The sequence below is a fragment of the Sander lucioperca genome, chromosome 22, assembly GCF_008315115.2.
Source record: "Sander lucioperca isolate FBNREF2018 chromosome 22, SLUC_FBN_1.2, whole genome shotgun sequence".
Lineage (NCBI taxonomy): Eukaryota > Metazoa > Chordata > Actinopteri > Perciformes > Percidae > Sander > Sander lucioperca.
The window spans coordinates 25,346,921-25,370,928 of NC_050194.1; the positions used below are offsets into that span (position 1 = coordinate 25,346,921).

The following is a 24,008-nucleotide window of genomic DNA, read 5'->3' on the forward strand; positions in this document are numbered from 1 at the left end:
GAGGATGCAGTTCCTTCTTAATTTTCGGGAAGAGTCTTGAGCCTTTCAAAAAAAGACACCAAAGCATCCCATCTCTTATGGAATTTGTGGATCGACCCTCTACTGGGATATTTAATCTTTTCTAACTTTAGAAATAGCATCAGGTCGTTCATCCAAGCTGAGGCTTTGGGTGAATGTTTTCCGATTTCCACTCTAACAAAATCCTTCTCCGCGCAAGAAGAGTTGCAAAGGCAAACATCTTTTAGTCTACTTGTCATTTGTATACCTTTCCCTGGAACGCCAAAAATAGCCATTTCAGTGGTACTTCCATCTTAAACAGTAACTGGTAGGAGTAAAAAGGGTGGTTAAAAACCTCTAACATGATCATTACGTTTTCAGAAACCTGTTCATATTTCTTTGCCAAAGCAAACATTTCAGTCAACGTCAGGCTTTTCTGTATTCCTCTTTCACGTGTGTGTTGTTTCATTCCCTCTGCAGAAGCTGAAGGGCTCTCAGATCAGTCTGCTGGCGCTGGCTTTGTTCAGACAGGTCACCTGCCGCTACAAAACCCCCGACTTCAACACGCTTCCCTCCCCACAGGTCAGCACACATCCTGTCCGACGTAAAGTGTGCCTCTTGTTCATTTCCTTTCTCTTTTTAACACGTGGTTCTATGTAAACACTTACAGGAGTTGGCGAGACTGGAAGAGGTCCTGAAAAACGTCAAGCCAAAGGAGTTCAGGGAGTTCTGCGCTGCTCTTCTGTCCAATCAGATCGGTGGAGCGGGCTCTTTTCTGCGCATCAGCGAGGATCTTTCGGCTCAGAGACGAACCCTCCTGGAGCTGCTGGTCCATCTGGACTCTGTGATCCTCAGTGGAAATCCTCTACTGGTTCCTCTTTATCAGATCGCCACCCAGCCTGAGAATGTTACAGTAAGACACCGCCTATCTCTTACTTAAAGGGGTACTCCACCGATTTCACACATAAAGTCAGTTTACTCTGGGTTAGAACTACTTAAGCCCTATTCGCACAGGACTAGTATTACCAGGAGACCTCATGTGATTTAGAAATTTTTAGCTACGTGTTCATCGGGTCCCGGGACACATGCCTAAGCCTCCATTTCAACAATGAATGAATGAAAAATAGCAATGCGTGTTATCAAAATCCACGCCTAGCCGCCTACATAGGGCCTACGTACTGTTGCAGCCAATGAGCAGCGGATGGGAGCTGGCTGCAGGACGACTCAATCACCATGAACAGTTTTTAATGTTCTATCAGACTATAACTACTCGAGAGCTTGCTCTTGAGACTTTGCTCTAATTTTCGGGACAATTAGGGCAGGATTCGGGATTCTGCTTGGATTTCGTGACTGTCCCGAATTTTTTGGGACGTCTGGTCACCCTAGCAATCCGACCCCAAATCACCAAGGTGCTGATTCGTACGGGACTAACATACAGCAATCACACATCGTCTGTGTTTGTCAATCAGTAAACAGGCAAAAAAACAGACAGACAATATAATCCTGTTTACATAATTCCTTTGGCGGAGGTAAACATTGGGGAGCTGTTGTCTGAATCCTTTAAAAAAACAAGAAGAATAGATTTGACAAAATCTATCCTAAAGAAATCCAACACTTCATACATTTAATAAAATACCTGAATATAATACACCTTACTCATACTCCAATCAATTTGCCATGAATGTAGCACATTAACTCAACTTACTTTTCCTCCAAGAACTCCTTTCTGCCAACAATGCCCGATGATCACACAAGTGAAGTCCTGCAGTGGTTGAATAAAGACAGGAGAGCACAGCTGTACTGTAAGTATTTGACTTTATAAAGGTTTAGGTTATTTTTTTGATCATCAGTGCATATATAATGTTTGTTTTTTTAAATCATTTGCAGCTTGTGCCAACGGACATCCATGCGTTGTGACAGAGGTATGAGAGGTTTTTGTGTCCCTCTTGGCAAACACTTTTAAAGTTCAACAAAGGTTCAATAAATAACACATGCTTCTGTATTGTCCCATAGTGTGGGAGACCGGTGGTTGTAGCAAAATGTCACACATGTGGAGCCCTAATTGGTGGGATGAACTACAAACCAGTAGAGGGATTTAGTGCAAATCAAAGGTATACTGTAAATCTCTTCAGTCAACAAGCTTTCTGACGGTGTATTCAGTCAAATGTTTGTGTTTAATTGAATTGGTGTTCCTCCCTGTGTGTGTGTATAAAGTGTCAGAGATCAAACTCGGACGGGACACGTATTAGGAGAGGCTGGCCAGAGGTCTGAAGCCCCGGAGAGACAGCTGACTTCTGCTCAGTCCTGCATCCTGCGGCTGCTCACACACCTCGCCATGCTCCAAGGCGCTTTGAGAAATAACAGAGTGAGACTAATGCCCACCATACACTAGAAGACTTTAAACAGACTTTGAAAAAAGTAAAGTCTGACACCATCTCACGGTAAAGGTAGTAGCAGTAGAACAGTAAAACTAACTTTCTGTCATATTTGCTGAAACTGACCCTATGTTCCAGTAGAACTACATGAAGCAGGTCATTAAGAAAAAGAATCCGGCTCCTTTGGCTCCACCTACAGCCTGTAGTGGGATTTGCAAAAATCCACCGCTCCCTGTTCAGATGCACCAATCAGGGCCAGGGGGGCTGTCTAACTGCGTGTCAATCACTGCTCATGCACACACATTAATTCTCCCTTGTGGGGGGAGGGGCTTAGGGGACCGTTTTGGGCTTTAGCAGAAAGGGGAGAGGGACTGAGAAGTTGTTGATGTTCAAATTTTTTGGCTAAGTCCTGGATCTTCACAATCCTACCTACAGCACCTTTTAAAGACTGTCACAATATGTAAAGACTGGGTGATCTTGCAGGGTCACACATTGAAAGACTACAACTAGATCCGTTTAACCAAGCTAGCTAGCTAGCTAGCTACTGCTAGCGTTAGCTGGTAACTTGAGACACATTTGATTTTGACTGATCGTCCACACAGGAAAAAGAATGACTGGGACTGAGTTTTATGACCTTACACCAAATGATTGAGGAATCGCTGGAAGTCGTTTGGTGTACGGTCGGCATAAAGCTACATTTGTCAAGAATGCAAGGCTTGGACCCAAAAATGCAGAGTAGAGGAATTTTATTAAACAAAAGACTTACAACATGAGGTGTCCTGAGGAAGGCAGGCAGGCACAAATGAAGATAAACCAAAATCCAAAAACCACTAGAAAAACCCAGAAGTCAAAAACGAAAGGGGACAAAACTACCAGGAAGAAGCGACGCAGGGGATGACAGGGAGGGCAGACGATGAACTGACAAGAGACCAAGCCAGCACAGAGACTAAATACACAAGGTAACGAGGGTGAAACGCATCAGGGCGGGGCAGACAATTAGAAAGGCGGGAAAGCAGAAGACAGGAAGTAAAACACAACATAACATGGGAGCGAGAGAGAGCGACTACAAAATAAAACAGGAAAAACTACAACAGAATCCCACAATCGTGACATTACATGACATTACATGACATCGTAACATTTGCACCAGATTTTACACATCAGTGGTATTGAATCATGTAATAATGCTGCATTCCAGGCAACCCGTAACTCGTGTTTTCATAACCTTCTGCCCGTGAAAGTACCCTGGAACGGCAGTCAAACCCGTAACTTACTACCCGTGAACTTGTACCAGATCGTTGTTCTCCCAGTTACAGTTTTTGACGTCACACGCACATAAACAACAATGGCGACCCCTGTTGATGCAGTACAGACGCCGGTGATTAACTGTGAGAAATAGACATAAATAGGCAACGTAAAGTAATTCCACACATTGTAATCAAAACAATACACATACGACTGTGTACTACTACAGGTTATGTTTATTAAATGAAGCCCAAAATATGTCGGCGACTAGAAATCGCTAGTATCAGCTAGCGCTAGCTAACGTCAACGTTAGGTAGCTGCTAGCTAACGCTAACGCTAGCTAGAAGGGTTTGTCGTGACTTTGCCTGGAACGCTACCAAGTCGTGAGTCATGACTTGAAGTCGTAACTTACGGGCTACAAATTGTGTCTGGAACGCAGCATAACACTCGCGTGGTGATGTTGTTGTAGGGAGTCAGTGACATGATACACCCCGGGCCCCGTGATGTTTACAACTTCCTGTGGAACCACCTGGAAACAGACATGCGTGTGTTGGGGCGGACGCTGGATCAGAACATGGACAACACAGCAGTGACAGTTCATCTGATCCTCAACACCTGCACACAATTCACTCCAGGTGACTTTCCAACCATTTTCAGCATGTTTTTGTTGATTTATTTTGACTTTCTTCTCTCTTTCTTCACTCTTTATTTTCTCTCCTCAATACATTGTTCTTTTCTTCTGTCCCTTTTACATAGACTATATGCTCTTTTTTTAAATTTCATTTACTGCTACCTATTGTTGAATTATTCTAGGGAAGCCAACATGCCAAACCCCTTTGACGTTTTTCCTGGGTTTTCCTTTGTCTTTTTTACTTCATGTCTCCACACGCTTTTTTTTCTTATAAATATGGTAAAATAAATTAATCAAATCAAATCAAAAACATGCATAACTCTGCTGTGCTACACTTATTGAAGAGAATGCAGCCGACGGGGTTGTTCATTTCAAAAATGCCAATGAAAGTAGTTAATGTGCTTACTACATAGGTACCTGTCTAATGTATATGATAGCATGGTTTGTGTTGCATATGAGTATGTGTTGGGAGATGCTTATTTTCTGTATTTTGTGTTGTCTTTGTAAAGCTGTGGAACGGACAGAGTCCAAAACTAATTTCCCTTCGGGGACAATAAAGTGTATCTTATATCTTATCTAATCTATCTGAATGTTAACAAAGGTTCCCGCGGAGCGAGACCCGATCTGTCCTCCAGACAGGGACGACAACATTGGGAGAAGCTCGTCTGTGATTCTGCCATCAACCCAGTACTTCAAGTAAGGAGTACATTGTATTTAAAAGCAGTACATTGATTGCCTGTGAAGTCTGTAACTGTGATAGGTTGATTTGAGTCAAAGACCAAAGAGATCGTAAATGTAGAGTTCATTTATCAATAGGTCAAATTCATAAAAGTGAATGTAAAAAGATCAATTGTTAAAAAACTTTCTAAAATGTTTTGCATGATTAATATCATTTGAGAACATTTGATTATGTATAGCTGCTATCTGTTAAAGATGTCGGATCTGTAATCTGTTTAATCTTTTTTTTTTTAAACTGATCCGTGATTGATTAGTACCAGAATCGATACTACTAGGGACCTTTTTAAAAGAAAGACACAAAGATGTTTTTGGGTGATAAAATGTTGCCTGTTTTCAGGATTTGCAGGCGAATCTATCTGAAGCTCAGGAGAGTATCAGTGCCGACGACGGACTCGATGGAAGTGCCCTGATGAATCTCCTCTTCAAGGATCCTGGGCCCATGTTGTCGCTCCCCTCCGACTGCCCGACACATCGCTCCACCTTCTGGACTCTCCCCGAGACGATGACAGTGGAGCGTTTCTCCAACCTGGTGGATGAAGCACGGAGACACAGCTCTTTACCGCTGCTCAGCCTGTTCCTCAAGAAGGTACCGATCTTCATCAGGGGCGTGGGAAATCCTTTTTACTGACACAGACTGGGGACACAGCGGAGGATAATCAAGCAGATGCACACCACATCTGACATGTTTTAAATCCTGATCTGATACATGCCGCGAGGACAGATGTTCCCAACTGATTTACAGAATGAAAGACTCACCCTAGAGAGGAGAATAGCCAATAAAAGTCCTGTTCAATAGTGAAAGTAGAGTGCATTTTTTTGTTGCACTTTTGCTTTTACTGGATAGGACAGTTTAAAAACAAACAGGAAACAGACAGGAAACATTCACCATCAGGACAACCTCCCACACAGATTATTTAATTAAGTTATTTGATTAATCTGCATCTGGATTTTAATTTGCATCAAAAACACGCATTAATAGGTCATAGTCATATTCTCCAAATAGTCATTTTTGGAGAATACTTCCAACCAAGGAATATGGGGGCAATGATGAATCGTGCAGCATCTTTTAGCAACTAAGACTCAGGATGCCTGAGATTTGGCATTTTAAATGTATGATGTTGAAGTGCCACCTATATGTCAACAGTTGCAGGATATCTCACAGAAAATGTGGTTAATTTAACAAAAAATATCCATATATACGAAATATACCACATTTTTTGGAGATTGGATGAAATCTGTAGGGATGTTGAAAAAACTGACACCAGGACACTGTATAAAGGTTCAGGACAGTCTATAAAGACATGCTCTGTAATATCCATGTTGAACCAAAAAAACGTACTTTACATTGATTTAAAAGCTAAAACATGAAGTGATTTTTAAATGGCCACACAGTTGAGTGTTTTCTGCACCAATTGTTCATTGCCTAGTCCAACAAAACGTAGCTCTTCTGGGGAAGTTAGTTAGGCAGAAATGTGCTCTGAAAAAAGGCCCTTAGTTGTCCCAGAATCACGTAGGTTTTCTTCCCACAATTATTAAAAGTGACAGTCATCTACTCTAGTTACTCCAAAAAAATGAAAGCTCTTGTTTTCCGGTCTCTCAGGTCTGCGTCTTTCCTCACACTCTTCGCTCTTTCTCAGTGAATATTGATGCACGTTGCATTACTACGTGTTGTTAAAATATTTTATATGTGGTCCTGACATTACATTGTTGAGTGTTTGACATGTGCTGACTCTGTTTGTTTCAGATTCACTGTGTGAGGCAGTTACATCACCTGCCTGAGCTGGCAGCTTTACAGTCGGACCTGCTGAGGGTGTTTCCTCGGACGTCAGACTCTACGGATCAGACTATTGCCCAAATGTTACAGCAGATACCGGCAGGTATATCCACATTTCATTTTGAATTGAACGTACAACAACCCCCCCCCCCCCCTCCCCCCACACACACACACACACACACACACACACACACACTGGGGGTATATACATGCAGACATTTGCACCTGAAACGTAAGCTGCAAATCTCACTGACTTCCATTTGATTTTCGTCATGCAGTTTGTTGTTCATGGATGAAAATCACAATGGTGTCCTATTTTTTGCTTCTGCACTGTGTGTCTGATGTGATGCAACCTAGTCTCACAATGCCAGACCTTCCTCCACAGCGCTGCGGAGGAAGTTCTGGCTAGTATTCAGCATTCCACACAAAAACGTGCTCTGATTTATTGGCATTTCTTTACCAGTCACAATCGTCTTGTGCGGTGCTAAGAGCCGGACGGAGCCACGGTGCCGCTGCTAAATAGTCTCGGGAAGGAACTTGTTTTGGTGGAACGTGTACGTTCAAAAGTAGTTTTAGTCGTGCAACAGAAAACTCAGATTGGACAGATAGTCTAGCTAGCTGTCTGGATTTACCCTGCAGAGATCTGAGGAGCAGTTAACCATAGTCCTCACAAATCCACCAGAGGTTAAAACGCCAACACAAAGAAAGAGGAAGGGGACGGACATCCGGCCGAAAATTAGGGACATCTGGCGGAATTTCCGGCGGCACCTGAATAATCCCGGAAATGAAACGTCGTCTATATAGACCAGTGGTTCTCAAACTTTTTTCAATAATGTTCCCCTTTTGAATTGTTTCTTTAAGCCAAGTACCCCCTGACCAGCACTAATCATTATTGGTTGAAAAGAAAGTCTCTATAAGGAGGAACAGTACAGCGCTGTCAGCGATAGATTTACTAAACAACAGCCTTATAACTGAAAAAAACATTTAAATGCTGATGAGAAAAGGAGACAAAAACTGTAAGAGACAAAAAGTTGGAAAAAGATGGTAGAAAGAAGGAAGGAAGGAAGGCAAGAATCAGTCAAAAATAGTATCAAAAACTTAAAAAATAGTGACATAAGAAGAAAAAAGCGAGAAACTTGTAGAAAGTAGAAGGAAGGAAGGCAGGAATAGGTCCAAAGAATGTGACACAAATGTCACATTCTTTGGTAGGAAAAAAAAGTACATAAAGAGGAACAATGTTCTGGACAACAAGCCTTGTAACTATTAAACATTTTGTTAAATATCTCACGGTCCCCCTGAAGTCCTCCAAAGTACCCCTAGGGGCACACGTAATCCCTTTTGAGAAACACTGATATAGACTAATCGCAACCCAAACTGAAGCATTTTTTAAAAATTTTTTAGTGACTCAAACTGAGCTGTCTCCTTCTCCTCATCAGGATACCAGAGGAAGATTCTGCTGGAGAGAGTGGAGAGATTCATCATGGTGTGGAACCGCCTCCGAACAGAGGTGGCAAACAGCTGTAAGTATGTCTCTATTAACATTTAACTCTGATGGACACATGTACAGTAGAGGTATCTATCTATCTATCTGTCTGTCTGTCTGTCTGTCTGTCTGTCTGTATAACTTCATGTCCTGTCTCCCATGCCTGTGTGTGTATATATAGCAGCAGACTTGGGTGCTGATGACTTGTGTAGGAAGGAGCTGACAACCGAGAGCTCTGGCGAGTTTCTGTCGCCATGCCGACACGGACCAGGGTCGTGTCTCCGGACTCTGGTGGACTTCCTGTCGGAGACTCACAACAGCCTGGTGCGAGTGAGCCGCCAGGAGGACAGGTCAGTACAGAGGGCCACAGCGAGTGCAGAGGCTGCTCTGCACATTTCCAGAAAAACGTTAGTCAAGCTTTCAGTCCAATGGACGGCTTTATGCACAAACTCACAGATTTGGATCTTATTGATGTCAAAGACAGAAAGAATTTACTTGAAACAATGACTACGTTTACATGCACACAATTTTCCTGTTTTTGTCCTTTTTCTGAAAAAGACAATATTCTGACTAAGCTGTTTCCATGGCTAGTGAAAGTGATTATTCCACTAATATTCCCGTTTACATGCAGCCGTGCAAAATACAATTTTTTCAAAGCGGACTCTTTCGACCGTGCAAACACAGCGTCCCTCTTTCATTCCTTCAACCACCTTCTTGAAAAGGTCGGCGTTGTGATGTTTGTGTATTTCCAAAACCTGTTGACTTTCTTTTCTTTTGAGCATGCACCTCTACCGCAGCCGGACTCACTTGAACTGTTGGCTGGTTGGTTTGTGTACAGCAACCATAGCAACACATGGAGCTGACCGTAAGCCGTAAACAGGCTGCTAACTGTCACAAACTGCAGTAAAAACCCAGATGGAGACACATATCCCAAATTGGCTGTATACAAGTCCAAAGAATAATTCTAAAATCTGAATAATACTGGCATATCCCACACGTCTTAATCTGAAAATGCCAAATTTGGAAAAAGGCCTAATCGGAAAATATCCAAACAGTATATGCTGTTTACATTACCTGTATCAAATTCGGAATATTGTCATATTCTGAATAATAGTGGAATATTAGTGTGCATGTAAACGTACTCGGTGATGCAGATGGCTGCCGGAAACTAGACACAGAAGGATAATTCCAATATGTTTTGCTATTTTCTGTGAGATGTAGTCAATATGTTATCTGTAATTAGATTTATTTTATCTAATAAGCTTTCAGGCTTAGACGCATATAAACTGGACTTCATATTCTCACCTGTACCTGTGACAACACGTCAGCTTTGAAGCAGCCTCGTGTGTTTTTCAACCTATGATTAATACGGCCGATCATGGACATTCTCCCGTTTTATTTCCCACCAGTGAATACAGTGTTCCTTTAGAGAGCATATCAGAGACCCAGCTGACGCTGTGCAGCCCAGAGAGAGAGCTGCTGCCTCTGGTTTTATCCCACTGCCAGTACACCTTGAAGAAAGGCGGGGAGACGGACAGCAAATACGACCTGCCAGGCATCCAAACCCAGCTGGCCCGTCGCTTCCTGGCTGGGAAACCACTTATCCGAGCGGTACAAATCTAAGCCAATCATACAGCTGCGTGCACATGCCAGGTAAAACCAAACCTTCTGCTAATCAGCACTGTTGTCCTCTTTGATCAAACTCAGGACACCTCGAGGTACTTGAACAGACACCTGCAGGACTTCTCTGTGGTTCTAACCGAGGTCCGAGACCGGATTCATCAGGTAAGACCAGTTCACGTACTTATTAGTCTCTTATTGCCAGATCTGTCTTCACAGCGCTGTGGAGTTAGGTGGGGCTACACCACAGACAGATTCTGGGATAAAATCATCTGGAAAAATACGCTCTGGGTTGTTTGCATTTGTTTGTTTTTAGGTTATTTTTTGGGGCATTTCCGCCTTTAATCATGAGGCGAAATATGAAAGGGGAGAGGGAGGGGAAGACATGCAGGAAAGTGACGCTGGTTGGATTTGAACCCTTGGCCTCTGCGTCAGGAAGTAACTTGTTTTGGTGGAACATTTGCACCCCGCAAAAGAAAAACGCCTCATACATTAAATGATATTAAATTAAGTTAACTGTTCACACAATACAGTAACGTGAGCTGTTTAAATTAGCTGATACATGGTTAAACCTCATTGGCTCTTACCAGTGTATCTCCGTGTGTACTTCGTCCACAGCAATCCCACCAATCAGTCCCAAAACGTCCCAGTTAGAGAGGAAATGCCCTAAAGTTATTCTTTGTAAGTCTTTACAATCATTCCCTGAAAGAACCAAGCAGGCCTTCCTTGTTGCACCGTCCAAATTCAGCGTGTAGCTCGCTAGCTCCAACGTTGTTGTTTTCCGTAGCGAAGGGATTTTAAGAACGACAACACACACAGAGAGAGAAAGGGTCCTGATGTCACGCGCTATTGGCGGGTTTAACACAATGACGATAGAGAAAACAGTAGAAAATCCAGAGCAGACTCCCCAGACTAATGTTCAATCTTAAAAGATTGGGCTTGGTCTGGTGATAGCCAGACTGGAGGCTAGACCAATGGGGAGTTCAAAATACTGCCTGTTTGTCTTATTTCTTTATGGAAATTATTGTTTTTGTTTCGTGCACTTTTTCTGTCCCTCTTGTTACTCTGAGAGATCATTAAATGTATCCAAAAATGTTGTCATTTTTCAAAGTTGTCAATAAGGAAGGAAGCTCAACATATCAAATTAAAGCCTTTTTTAACATCGAAGGCAGGGCACTACAGATGAAAAATAGCCTTTTGGCTAATTCTGGCTTTTTTAACCCATGGGAAATCATTTGTTTTATTAATTTGCGCTGTCCCCTTCCATAAATAAACTAAACTCAAACTCAAACAAGGAAGCTTGTTATTTATTTATTTCTTTTCTTTCCCTTTTTTTTATGTTAGCTGTTAGTTGATGGTTAGACCTGATCCGTCATGCATTTGTTTTTGTGTTTGTGGAATGTATTTTTTTTAAAAGAAATGAAATCTGGAACGGACCAGTACCAGCCGAAGAATGTTCACAGTAGTTTCCCCTGTCGGATTTTATGAGACCACTTTGACAGAGGTCACATTCCTTCCTGTGGCTGGCCCGCTGACAGTTCCCCCGTCTGTTCTACAGGAGCCGCTGAAGGGTTCGGTGAGCAGCACCATGAGAACGGTGCTGCGCTCATACACAGACGTGTGTGACGCGCTGTTCGTGGTGGAGATTGGCCTTCGCTTTCTTGGCAAGACGGGCGGCGATCCACAAGGTCAACTTCTGTCCTACCTCACTGACTCACTGCACATGGACCAAGCACAGATTTCCAGCACTGTAGCCAAGGTAGAAACCCTCCAGAGCCACAGCTATTACCATTAAAACGCTGCTATGCAAAGAATGGGATTATGTCGACATCATGCTGTAAGCATTGGACCGTGACAACAACCAATACTTGTTGTTTTTCTTTCTAAAAAACCTCCCATTTTCACTACCTCTTGACATCACTGTGTGGAAATAAGTGAAATGAAAATGTTCATCACGTATACTCTGATCTCATATCTCACTGCCTGCTCTGGTAATCTGATACTAAATACAACAATTGGTAACACTTTACTTGAAGGTATCTACATAAGAGTGACATGACACAGTCATGACACATGAACTCTAACCCTAACCATAACTTGTCATGACAAAAACCGAGTGACACTTACTAAAAGAGGTGTTATGTCATAAAAGTTTATGACTTGTTTATAATGTTTATGACACGTTCATGACAGTGTCATGTCACTGTCAGTGTAACCCAACAATAAGTATTTAAGTCCACAACAGCAATTTGCATGTTTTAGACTACTAACTACAGGTTAGTTTGCATTCTACTTCAAATCACAGCTAAAGTTTTCCTTTTTGGGAAATTCACCATTCCAGACATTCTTTAGTTTCCATTCATTTCTGTAAAATATTCAAATCTATTAGCAGACTTTTAAAACTTGCATGAATGATGTAATCCACACACAAGATAATAATAATAATAATAATAATAGTAATTTATACTTTATTAATCCCGTAAGGTAAATTACAATCACTCTGTTGTTAACATAAACATTACACACTAGAGGATGGATACCCGAACCGAGCCCGTTGGTACCCGACGGTACGCGACGAGCCGGGCCGGGTTCGGACAGATATTTAGAAATGATCACATCAGCGCTATAAGGCGTTGAACATTTTAAATTTAAAACAGCTTATTATGTAGGTGTGCCTGTGTTAACGTGTGCTTGTTGCCCCGTGTGTGCTGATGACCTCATCTGTTGACATTTCCGAATGCCTTCCTACAAACGTGCATGTGTCGTTAGTATGAAAAGAAAATGAGATTTTAACTGTGTCGGGCTCGGGCCGGGTTCGGTTACTGTTCTGTTGGACGCGGGCCAGGCTCGGACAGAAAAATGAGGCCCGATCCGCACTCTATTACACACACATGGTCAGTACCTTTAGAGATGTCAGAGTGAGGGCGCTGCAGCTGTCGATTGATGTCACCCCGAGCATTTGGGGGTTTGGTAACTTGCTCAAGAGCACCTTGGCAGTGCCCAGGAGGTGAACAGGCACCTCTCCAGCTACCAGTCCACCACCATACTTTTGTCCGTATGGGGACTTGAACCTGCGACGCTCCGGTTCCCAACCCTACGGACTGAGCTACTGCCACCCCGATGAATTACTGTTGTGAAGTGCTGCAGTGCAGATGTTGTCATTCAGTCTCCATTGAATCTGCATCCCCATTCACGATAGTGTAACAGTGACAGCATGCTCACTGGGATGATGGATTACAAAAGTCAAACAAGTTTCACCAGTTTGCCTGACAGAAATGAATAAAAACAAATGGCCAAAAAAAAATACATCAAAATCAGTTATGATCGTTTGAAATATGAATTAAAGCGCTATTTCATTTTCATGTTAGGGTCTTGGAGAGAGCAAACTTGAACACAGCACGTCCACCTGGCAGCTCCTGACTTCCTGGAAATCTGAGCTTATGCTGAACAAAAAGCAAGTAAGTATCAATAAAATCACAACATTCTGTCTCTGGATGTGGCAGAAGAAAAAAAAAACATAACTTTTTAGGCTTTTAATTATAACATCCAATAACATACAATAGCCCTATTTTTCAGTCGTAACAGTTAAAGCCCCTTTTAACCCTCCTGTTGTCCTCGGGTCAAATTTGACCCATTTTCAAAAAGTTTCTATAACAGAAATGTGGGTTTCTTTCAACCAAATTATCAAAATAAATAACACGGTTGGGTCCGTACAACGCTCACAACAAGTAAAATAAATGATCAGTTCACTACTTTGATTGAATTTGGGTGTTTTATTAATTTCTATAGCATTTGAAAACATTTTTTTTTATAAAAGAACGTTGGAAAAATAATAATAAATAATTATTTGTCAAAATAAGCGCAGTAAAAATCAACAAAAGCATTGAAAAAAGTGACAGAAAAACAGAAAAAAAAATGTCATTTGAAATTTTGACCCACAAAAACAAAAAGTTGCATGGTCGACGGGAAAGACGACACAAGGGTTAAGACTCAAAATCCACGAAATGGACATTATTTGACAAACATTTGTTTTTTGTGTCATTATTTTTTACTGGTGACCTCCGCTTGGCTGCCAGTGACTGACCCCAAACACCACAGAGTTAAATTATCCGGGCTGTAATCCTTTGAAAGTGTGCCATTTGACACGACAGGCGCCCAGAGGTTGACCCCAATAAAATCTGGATTCCAAGAGTTCTCTCTGCACTGCAGTTTCTGCTAGGAAAAAAAAAGCACCTTTTTGTTTTTTTGATCACATCAAACGTTAATTTCATTTAATTCATGATCCTGTTTTGAAGGACCCGTTTCAGAGGCTGCCCTCTAAGTTCCAGCAGAAGCTGTCCGAGGAGGAGAGGAAAGGGCTGAAGCTTTTCCTCGCTGTCACAGACGTCAACACCTTCTCTTTGGAGCTGCATGAAATTCTGCTGCTGAAGACGAATAATGACGTGCCGGACCAGGCTTACCAACCACACTGGGAGTAAGCACGAGCCATTTGTATCCCCTCTATAGTGAAAACACAACCACTGTACCATTTGTGAGTTTAGTTTTTCGAGGAGGTAACGCACCAAATGGTAAAACAATCCCAAAAACATTTGCATTATTGACATCTATTCCCTAGTTTACCCAAGGGGTGTTTTTAGGAATGAGAGTTGTGTTGTGTAAGCTCATGAATGTGAGAAGTGTGTCTATTGTCAGTTCAAAGATCTCCACCCTAGTGTAAAGGAATCCATTGATTCTAGACAGCTTTAATCAGAGTAAAGTGTGGAGGTCTCACCCAGGCCTCTCCCCTGGGATTTGGAGCCTTTTGACTTCCAGGACTGGAGCGTGACCCCTCCAGGCAGCCATCTGTCAGGGGGAAAAGGAGCTTAAGTTGTATCCCCTCAGTCACAGGTCATCCTTATTGAAGCAGCAGATGGGCAGGGAAGTGAAAAGGCATGCTTGTGGTAAAAAAAACAATGGATGCAGACAGTGCTAACCACAAGCGTAGATTTCAGGGGGGGATGCAGGGGATAATATGATAAGATAAGATAAGATAGACTTTATTAATCCCACACTGGGGAAATTCCTGTGCTACAGCAGCTCAAAAGAAAAAAAATATGACACACATCGGAATAACACAAATACACATTAAGTAGAAAAATATACAGTACATAAAGTATAAGAAATAGAAAAAAATAAAACAAACATATTTACACAATAAACACCCTTATATAAACAGACAGTATGTAAACACAGATATACAGATGAGTAAGGTGCGGATGAATAGAATAATAGAATAATAATGCCCCCCCCCCTTCCCCCCAGTATTGAGAATATATATCTTTCTCTTTCCCCGTGAAATGAAGCTGCCTTCAAGTGCGTTCGGAAATGTGGAGACCTATAAACGATCTGACAGAAAACAGTATATGTGTCTACTTGTACTACATCGCGGGGTGAAGGAACACAACAGGGCAGTGAAACATAAAGAGGGGATTTCTTGTGATTTTAAATGTCATGTCTTTTATGTAGATTTCCACTTTGGAGCTCATGGCTTTAACAAGGTCTCATTATCTAATAGTATTGTTGTTAAGATGTACATGATTCCTAAAAAAAACCACCCAGAAACACGCGGGATGTTCTAAATGTGTCTGAGAAGTTCTGAACAATACAGGAGAACAATTCTAATAAGACTTTCCTTTACATATAGACATTTGCATCATAAATTGATGCAAAAAGAAGACCCCCCGTTATAATGTGTTGCGCCCTACGCCCTTGGTGCTAACAGTTGTTTTTTTCTCCCCCCCCCTCCCTGCTGTCTCCAGCATCAAGACCACCTTAGAGGTTCACTTGGAGCAGAAAGGCCTTCCAGTTCTGCTGGGCCTCAAGTATTTCCCGGAGGACATCACACTTGGAAAAGGGGCTGACGTGTGGAGGGCCGCTGTCGACTTTAAAAGAAGATAAAATGATTTCTACAGACTTATTTTTTTTATTATTTTTTATTGTGTGGCCATTTTAGGCCTTTATTTGATAGGACAGCTGAAGTCATGAAAGGGGAGAGAGAGGGGGGTGGAATGACATGCAGCAAAGGGCCACAGGTCGGAGTCGAACCTGCGGCCGCTGCATCAAGGAGTAAACCTCTATATATGGGCGCGCGCTCTACCAGGTGAGCCACCCAGGCGCCCACTACAGACGTATTTCTGATCTTTTTCTGATGTTTTTTGTATTGCTATTGTTACATTACCAAGGCCACACAGAATCTATGGACGCACAATTCCGCCGATTTTTACCCAAAAATTTTCTGCAGATTTTAAACAAATTACAATAAAACTGCAGATTTTCATTCTGGATCACAAAAAAACATCTGCAGATTCTGTTTGGGTCTGCGTATTAGGAATAATAAATGTCTAGGATTATTTAATTCCATATGATAGGGGCATGTTCTGAAGTATTTCTGTATAGTTTGAGATGTCTTAAAGTGACCACACGGAATCTGTGGACGCATAATTCCCGCAGATTTCAAACTTAAAATAAAACTCTGAATCTCCACCCCAAACAGAAAACCATTCTGGTAATTTCCGCAGATTTTCACTCTGGATCACCGCTGAAAACACTAAAAAAAAAAGTATATATCTGTGTATTACTGTGTATTAGTAGTCTGTGTATTAGTAGTCTGTTATATGGCTGAATGTCTATGATTGAGTCATTCCATTATGATAGGGCGTGTTCTGATGAAGTATTTCAGTTTATTTGGAGATGTCTTAATGACAGGGTAGTGCAATAAATGCATTTGAAGTGGGCCTATCTTTATTCATTCCATGTTCAATCTGTAAATGAGGAGTCAGGGAACAAATAATTAAAAAATAAACTGTTAATGAACCCAAACTTCTGTTTTCAGTTTCCTTTTTTGGAATTGAATTAAACAAAAGAACATAATACAGATTCAGCGTACAGGAGATAGTATACAAATAATAACAAAATAGCCAGGGCTATATCACACTAGACCAAAATGTAAAACATATTAATGATAGCCTTTTTGTTTGCTGAATTAGAGAGTAGTTTCACATATTGTTTAACATCCTTTAGGGCAAAGGTCTGGCCATATTTCTTGATGTGAGAACAATGCCTAACACTGTTTCTAAATATTTATCACAGACAGATGTGAAGGTCTCTCCCAACGCTGAAAAAAAGTCATTTTGCCATCACAAATCATACCTCCTTTTGCAAAGTCAACCAAACCGTTGTTCGGGCCACGCCCCTTGGAATCCACACAGTGGAAAGACAGCTCCGCCCAGCCAATCAGATGCAGGAATAAAAAAACAACGTTTGTTCTCCACCAATCACATACGTCGAGAGGCGGCTATTATGTGTGTTGTTACCACAGAGATGATGTTTCGCGTTAGTTCCCCTCTGAGTCAACGGAGTACTTTCACTGGGTATCAGGAGGATTGTGTTGGGGATTGAAACGCAACCGTGAAAGCGTACTTATCAGCGATGGTGCCACCCAGCTTTTGAAGTAAGTAGTTAACGCTAACTTGCATGCTCAGCAACCATTTTTCGGATTAGTGGGAGAAACGTTAAAGACGTTAACGGTTAAGAATAGCTGCTTGCTTTGACCAGACTTCATCTGAAAACTAGCCGTTTTTATTCCTTTCCAACTAACGTCATAAGCGCTAATATTAGCTTAGTGTGACTGCTGAAACGAGGCGGTTATTTAACATAAAAAGTGTAAACTAACGCTATCGTATTTGAATGATGTTACGTTGCAAAACATCCCTATTTGCATCAGTTGGGGATAATATGCACCAGTCGTCAACAAGGTGACGTTACTAAGGTTACATATACCGTTAGTAACGGTGTAATGACGGTTACTGTACGGCTGCTTTCACACCTGAGCTGTTTGGGTCGTTTTAACCGAACCCTGGAGCGTTTTGCTCGGATAGTCCGGTTGGTTTGGCGCGGTGTGAAAGCTCATTCCAACTCTGGTCCGCTTGAAAACGGGGGAGTCGGTTCGCTTCCAACTGCAGTAACGTTAGAGCTCTACGGTTTACTTTAGGTGAGAATCCGGCCCAATATGGGACGCGAACTAAAAAAACTGCATTTTACTAGCCTGCAATTTCAACCTTGCGCACACAACTTGCGGACTTTTATATTATTTAAGGGATGATAACTTTCAAATCCATAACCTGTTATGACCATACATCGCTGATTGTCTGTGTGAAACACATCATTATCATCTCTCTCTCATCAGGGCCTTCTCCTTCACTCAGATTGTTCGCCTTCTTCTGAAATATTAGAAAACATTAAAGGATATGGAAGCCCATTTCTGCCAGCGTGTTGGAAAATGTCATGTAAGACATAATAATGAGTTAGTATCTCAAAATCATCAGAAACTTTCTCAAAATAACGAGACACTAAACTCATTATTTTGAGATACTAAGTTATGATTTTAAGGTTTCTTATTATAATGACTTACAGGATATTTGGTTCCCATCACATTGGTGGAAATGGACTTTCGTAAAAGCAATATCAGAAAACCTAGAATGTTATGAATTTGGTGATGTGCCATTATTTCTGAGACCAGAAATGTCAGCGAGTTTCACTCGAATATTCTGTCCAATTAGACCAGCGACTGCTGTATAACATTTGTTTACAATGTTTGGTGGCTTGACAAAGATCCAAATGAAAAAGCAACAATGTTGCAACTTCACCCCCCTGAATCGCAGTCTACCAAACTAAAGGCGTGGAAGTGCCTGGTAGTAAAAGTATAATGACTGGTGTTGTACCAATAGCTAGGCCTGGGCATCATTCAAACAATTTTGTTATCGGTACCAATACCACAAATTCGATACCGGTTCCTGAGCGACACTTTTTTCGATACCAATTGTATAAAATCCATTTCAACAAAAAATTACCAACATTACGACAATACATGTTACAATTATATTCTTTATTTTTTAGCTCCTTTACACCTATGTCACACACACACACACACACACACACACACACTGTAGTCAAGCCTCTCAACATACAACAACACACACACGAGCCCCGTCGTAGTGATGTAACGTTACAGCCAATCACAAACATTGATAGATCTTGGTAAAAGCATGTTGCATGCTTATTGGCTCACCGACACTGGCGAGAGTCACTCCTTAGGCATTGAAATGTGGTTTGAAATGACAAGGGGATTTTTCGATAGTCTATATCAGTGTTTCTCAAATGGGGGTACGTGTGCCCCTAGGGGTACTTTGGAGGACTTCATGGGGTACGTGAGATATTTAACAAAATGTTTAATAGTTACAAGGCTTGTTGTCCAGAACATTGTTCCTCTTTATGTAGACTTTTTTTTTCCTACCAAAAATGTGACATTTGTGTCGCCTTATTTGGACCTATTCTCGTCTTCTTTCCTTCTACTGTCTTTCTACTTTCTACAAATTTCTCGCTTTTTTCTTCTTATGTCACTGTTTTTTAAGTTTTTGATACTATTTTTGACTGATTCTTGCCTTCCTTCCTTCCTTCTTTCTACCATCTTTTTCCAACTTTTTGTCTCTTTTACAGTTTTTGTCTCCTTTTCTCATCATCATTTAAATGTTTTTTTCAGTTATAAGGCTGTAGTTTAGTAAATCTATCGCTGACAGCGCTGTACTGTTCCTCCTGCCACAGTGTAGCAGCAATGGTAAAGTGTTAGAAGCAACATATGTTTCAGGAGAGTTGCTTTGATGGATGTTACATTTTAGCAACAATGGGGTACTATTAGCCTAATAGCATCAGCAACATTTGCATTTTATTTAGCCTGGTTCTTAGCTCACATGCTAAACATTTAGCTGTTAAAGCACAGAACAATACCTAACTACTGTTAGTTACTTGTTTGTACTTTGATTACAGCGTGCTCTCCCGGTTTGTCAGCCTATCCCAGCTGTAGTAAAAGTGAGTGAGTGGTTTTGTTGTTGGTTACCCCGGAGACAACAGTCAGTGGGGGGTGGGAGGAGTGGCTATTACTTCCTCCGTTGTTGTGGCTGTTCCCACTGAATCCTCAGGCAAATAGAATGTGCGTCCTATTGTGTCTTATATCCAAGCATACTTTGCTATGTTTCAGGTTTTCAAAGGATGCCTGCAACACGTAGCCCTTCATCCATCCCAACAGGCGTCTCAGGAGATGCCTTGGACCTCAGCTTGTCAGGCTCCCAGCTCTCTATGTCCAAAAGACCCAGCAGTGCATCACCTGGGAAATACTTCTCTCGGTCTGTGTCGGTTTCCGTGGCTAGTGACAGCAGAGGAAAACGCAACACCCTGGTGAGTAACTGTGCACGGCCACGTGTGTACTTTTGTACCGGCGACAGAATCGAGCTGCTGATTGTTCATGAGTTATAACATAATCTTATCAAGATGCAGGAAAGAGCAAATCAGAACTGTCTTTAAAGTAGCTTGATTCAGAATTCAGGGTTTTCAAAGCCATTATAAGGCTTATGTGCAGCACCCAAGCCGTTTTGGGCAGCACCTAAGCTGAATGAATGTAAAATCTTTCCTCAGGTCTGATGATTGCAGTTGGACTTCTTTAGCAAGTTTTGTCTTTAAGCCTTTTGAATGTTATTTATGTATTACCTGCTCTAGCTTATCCAACGTTTTAGACACAGATATGGTGATAATAACGGTCCAAAATGATGTCAAATTGCATTTTTTTTTTATTATTGAAAAACATCACATTTTCTTAATGGAGAAGCCCTAAACCCTCCGCCAAATATGTGCACCTATGTCTTCCACAAGCCCAGGGAAAACACTGTGGTGTTTGCAATAGTATCTTATAATTCATTAACACATCTTTTAAATCCACAGAGTGATGCCAGCTTTGGTAGCTCCCGCTCCATCAAGAACCTGAGGCGGTCCAACAGCACCACTCAGGTTAATCAGCAGGCTAACATCAGTTTAAGGTACAAACACACACATGCATACACACCTATTGATGTTATAACACTGGTATTATTTTGGTATGATCTATGCTTCCAGGGTTTTCCCTTACCATTATAAGGCTTAGGCGCAGCACCCAAGTCGTTTTGGGCACCACCTAATCTGAATGAATGTAAAATCACGAGAGCATCAAAACTAACTAAATGACTTTTCTCAGATCTAAAGTGTGTAGTTGGTCAAGTTTTGTCTTTAAGCTTTTTGAGTGTTATTTATGTATTATCTGCTCTTGCTTTTTCTAACTTTTTGGACAGATATCGTAATCATAATGGTCCATAAAGATGTTTAACTGCATTTTTCTTTTTATTAAAAAAACGTAACAGTTTCTTTAAAGGGGAGGATCCCAAAATCACCCGTCAAATAAGTCTCGCACAAACCTAGGAAAGACACTGTGCTTGTAACACATTTGCATGTAGACCAGAAATAATTCAGTGAGAATATGTGTCCCCTCTTATTTCTCCCGGCCAATCAGTATTCTCCTTCCTTATCACTGACATTGACACACTAAACTGCACATAGTACAGCGTGTGCTGAAACACGTACTCTGCAAAGCCTCGGGCCAAACTTGCTCTTAGGTTGTCAGTTAGCTCATCATATGGCGTTTACGGTAACGCACATGCGTCTGAAATATGAAGAGCATGTTTTTGGAAATGACAGAAAAGAATGTGTGCATTTCAGATAATGTGTGTCAGACAGTGTTGGAAGCAGGGACGGTCTCTGTATCTCAGCCCTTCATGCGTGGAGTCTTTGCTCTTTAAACCAGAGTGCCTCTCTTCAGTGAGCAACAGCTGGCAGCCCTGAAGCTTCAGCAGTCCGGACAATGGGAATGGTGGCGCGCCAGCTCCTGCATGATAAAGAGTGGAGGGAAGCTGGGGGGGGGGGGAGTGCTGTTGCTAGGGGTCGCGGGGTGGCAGGGACTTGCTTTGTCCCAGGTTAGAGGGGGAGGGCCTGGACCTTCGGGGTCAGGTTACCCCCCCCCTCCATCAGGAGCCAGTGAAAGGAGAAGTGTGCGTGTGTGCACGCTCTGGTCTCATTGTCCGGCAGCTGCCACCAGCCCCCCCCCCCGCTCTGCCTCCGAGGATGCAGAGCCAAGGGGCTTTAAATTTAAAGACTTTCAAAATACCCCCAACACCCCCTCCAAGTCTCTGAGTCTTTCAGGGCTGTCATTGGGTCACTCACCACCCCTCTCCCTCTCCACTGCTTCCTCCCCTGCGTGCACCACTCTCTTGTAAAGCAAAAAGTAGAGGAATGTGCTGCCTAAATTTGTGTCGTCCGATTGCTTTTCATTGAGCCAGCTGGCTTTACACCCCACACACACACACACACACACACACACACACCAGCACAGATACCAGTGGAGGCAAGGCCAGACAAGAGGTCACTCTACAGCCTTATGATGGAGGTGCTGGTGTGTCAGGCTATTTGGAGGACGAATGACAGGCCAACAGGAACAACATATGCGTGCACGCATTCACATGGAATCCGTAACGGAGTTCCCCCTAGCAGACGGTCAGCTGCTACATACTAAATTCCAGTACTTGGGGGGTAGAAAAGCAGGGGATGAGTCCCGTTTCTGCAGCTGTCGTTACAACTATTTAATCACAAAAGCTGTCACTAAAAGCCATGACTCGAGGTTCCTGCTTTGTGTCGAGTTGCGTTATCGTGTGTAGGGTACTGCAAAGCCCTTGTTGTGTGAAAATTGAGCCCAGAATGTGCTTTTTCCTCCGCATAAAGGGACACATTTGAAAAAATTCGTGGCTCACAGCTATCAAAACAACCTTTTAAAGTCAGTCACCCAAATGGCATGTGGTATCCATGCATGTAAATAGCTTGTTTTATTTTCTGTCAACATTAATTCAGGCATTAAAACTTGCTGCCATCTTTTCTCTCCTGCTCTGCCTGCCTGACTGTTTATTTTGTAAATTTTTTTGCCTGTGTGATTGTCTGTTTCACTTTCACTGTAGAGTTAGGCAAATCTTCTGTTGCTTGTTACTGTCCCAGCAATGTGGTTTTTGTGCATGTCCACCAACATGTATGTCTATGCTATTGTACCTTGTTTGTTATAGGGATCGACCGATACTGGTTTTTCATGGCCGATACCGATTATTAGCAGTTAGTGAAACCGATAACACTGTCATTTTTGTTGCCACCAGTGACCATTTGGCTAATGGTTAAAAGGTATAGCGCAGCGTTGTTCTCCGTGAAGTGATTTATGGTCCTGTGGAGTAGGGCTGCACAATTAATCGCAATTGTATCGAAATCGCAATATGGACTAGTGCAGTATCCAAACTGCAGAGGGGAGCACTATTTGTTAAAAGCAAAATATATGTCAAACCGTTCTGAGTGAAGTATTGTGGTGCTGCGGAGATGTCCCGGCCTACAAATCCTATCCTACAGACTACAGAAAAAATCTTTGATTGGTACAGATCCTCGCAAAAATCACACTATAATATAATATTAATAATTTTCAATAAAAAATGAGAATAATGACACAAAAACGATCATTCCCTCCAATATCGTGAATCATATCGCAATCGCAATATCAGTCAAAATAATCGCAATTAGAAATGTTCCTCATATCGTGCAGCTCTACTGCGGAGGCTCCACGCAGATCTTTCTCCGTAGCCTACGTAAGTGGCCTGAAGTTTATACTTGTGCGTTGGTGTGTGCGTCGATCTCAGCAGGGCCAGCATGTGTGTGGGGAGTGTGTGGCTGAGAGAGTGACTGGCGATTAGCTTCGGAGCGAAACCGACTCCAGAGTCATAGTGAGAGAAACAAAGTGTCTCCCCTGTTCTTTCTGACCACGGTGGGAAATCTGTAGCAGGAAAAGTTAACCCTCTCCTTGAGTTCATGTTGTTTATGGAGAAGGAGAACCAGTAAACGAGTCGGGGGGGAAACGCAAAGCTACCAAGCCACGGCCGAGCGACGTGTGTCGCCGCGTAATTTTTGCACGTCAGGCTACGGCGTAGGGTCCAACGTAGGTTCATGTCTCTACGTACGTAGCCACGGCGTAGATTTAACGCAAAAGTATAAATCAAGCTTAACCCGTGGCTGGCTTGTGTGCGTTTCCCAGTCAGGAACCGGGTGAGGACTACCTGGCCCTGTTCGACAGCAGCTCAGATGGACGCAAGAAACTGGCCAGCCTCAGCAAAGCCTCGCCAGACAGAACCACATGGAACATCCTGGTATTTGTCATCAATCACACGC

The 24,008-nt window shown here is 42.2% G+C and overlaps 2 protein-coding genes across 7 annotated transcripts in view; both read left to right on the forward strand.

Moving 5' to 3' along the window:
* rnf213b (ring finger protein 213b) overlaps window positions 1-16,718 on the forward strand; it is a 54,717-nt gene extending 37,999 nt beyond the window's left edge. For 2 of the 3 annotated variants that reach the window (XM_031315574.2, XM_035997799.1), the window contains exons 48-65: window positions 478-579; window positions 668-910; window positions 1,715-1,799; window positions 1,885-1,919; window positions 2,011-2,108; window positions 2,212-2,362; window positions 4,087-4,252; window positions 4,850-4,944; window positions 5,324-5,572; window positions 6,731-6,863; window positions 8,197-8,280; window positions 8,425-8,593; window positions 9,653-9,854; window positions 9,951-10,028; window positions 11,422-11,622; window positions 13,232-13,321; window positions 14,159-14,337; window positions 15,662-16,718. In XM_031315574.2, the coding sequence (XP_031171434.2) occupies window positions 478-579; window positions 668-910; window positions 1,715-1,799; window positions 1,885-1,919; window positions 2,011-2,108; window positions 2,212-2,362; window positions 4,087-4,252; window positions 4,850-4,944; window positions 5,324-5,572; window positions 6,731-6,863; window positions 8,197-8,280; window positions 8,425-8,593; window positions 9,653-9,854; window positions 9,951-10,028; window positions 11,422-11,622; window positions 13,232-13,321; window positions 14,159-14,337; window positions 15,662-15,800 (2,499 nt within the window). In that variant the 3' untranslated portion in view covers window positions 15,801-16,718. The remainder of the gene's footprint in view (window positions 1-477; window positions 580-667; window positions 911-1,714; window positions 1,800-1,884; window positions 1,920-2,010; window positions 2,109-2,211; window positions 2,363-4,086; window positions 4,253-4,849; window positions 4,945-5,323; window positions 5,573-6,730; window positions 6,864-8,196; window positions 8,281-8,424; window positions 8,594-9,652; window positions 9,855-9,950; window positions 10,029-11,421; window positions 11,623-13,231; window positions 13,322-14,158; window positions 14,338-15,661) is intronic. The other variant, XM_035997798.1, reaches the window with a different exon arrangement.
* A 457-nt stretch (window positions 16,719-17,175) lies between these two features.
* cep131 (centrosomal protein 131) overlaps window positions 17,176-24,008 on the forward strand; it is a 37,078-nt gene continuing 30,245 nt past the window's right edge. For all 4 annotated transcript variants that reach the window (XM_031314970.2, XM_031314972.2, XM_031314974.2 and 1 more), the window contains exons 1-4: window positions 17,176-17,352; window positions 19,936-20,132; window positions 20,673-20,767; window positions 23,875-23,986. In XM_031314970.2, the coding sequence (XP_031170830.1) occupies window positions 19,947-20,132; window positions 20,673-20,767; window positions 23,875-23,986 (393 nt within the window). In that variant the 5' untranslated portion in view covers window positions 17,176-17,352; window positions 19,936-19,946. The remainder of the gene's footprint in view (window positions 17,353-19,935; window positions 20,133-20,672; window positions 20,768-23,874; window positions 23,987-24,008) is intronic.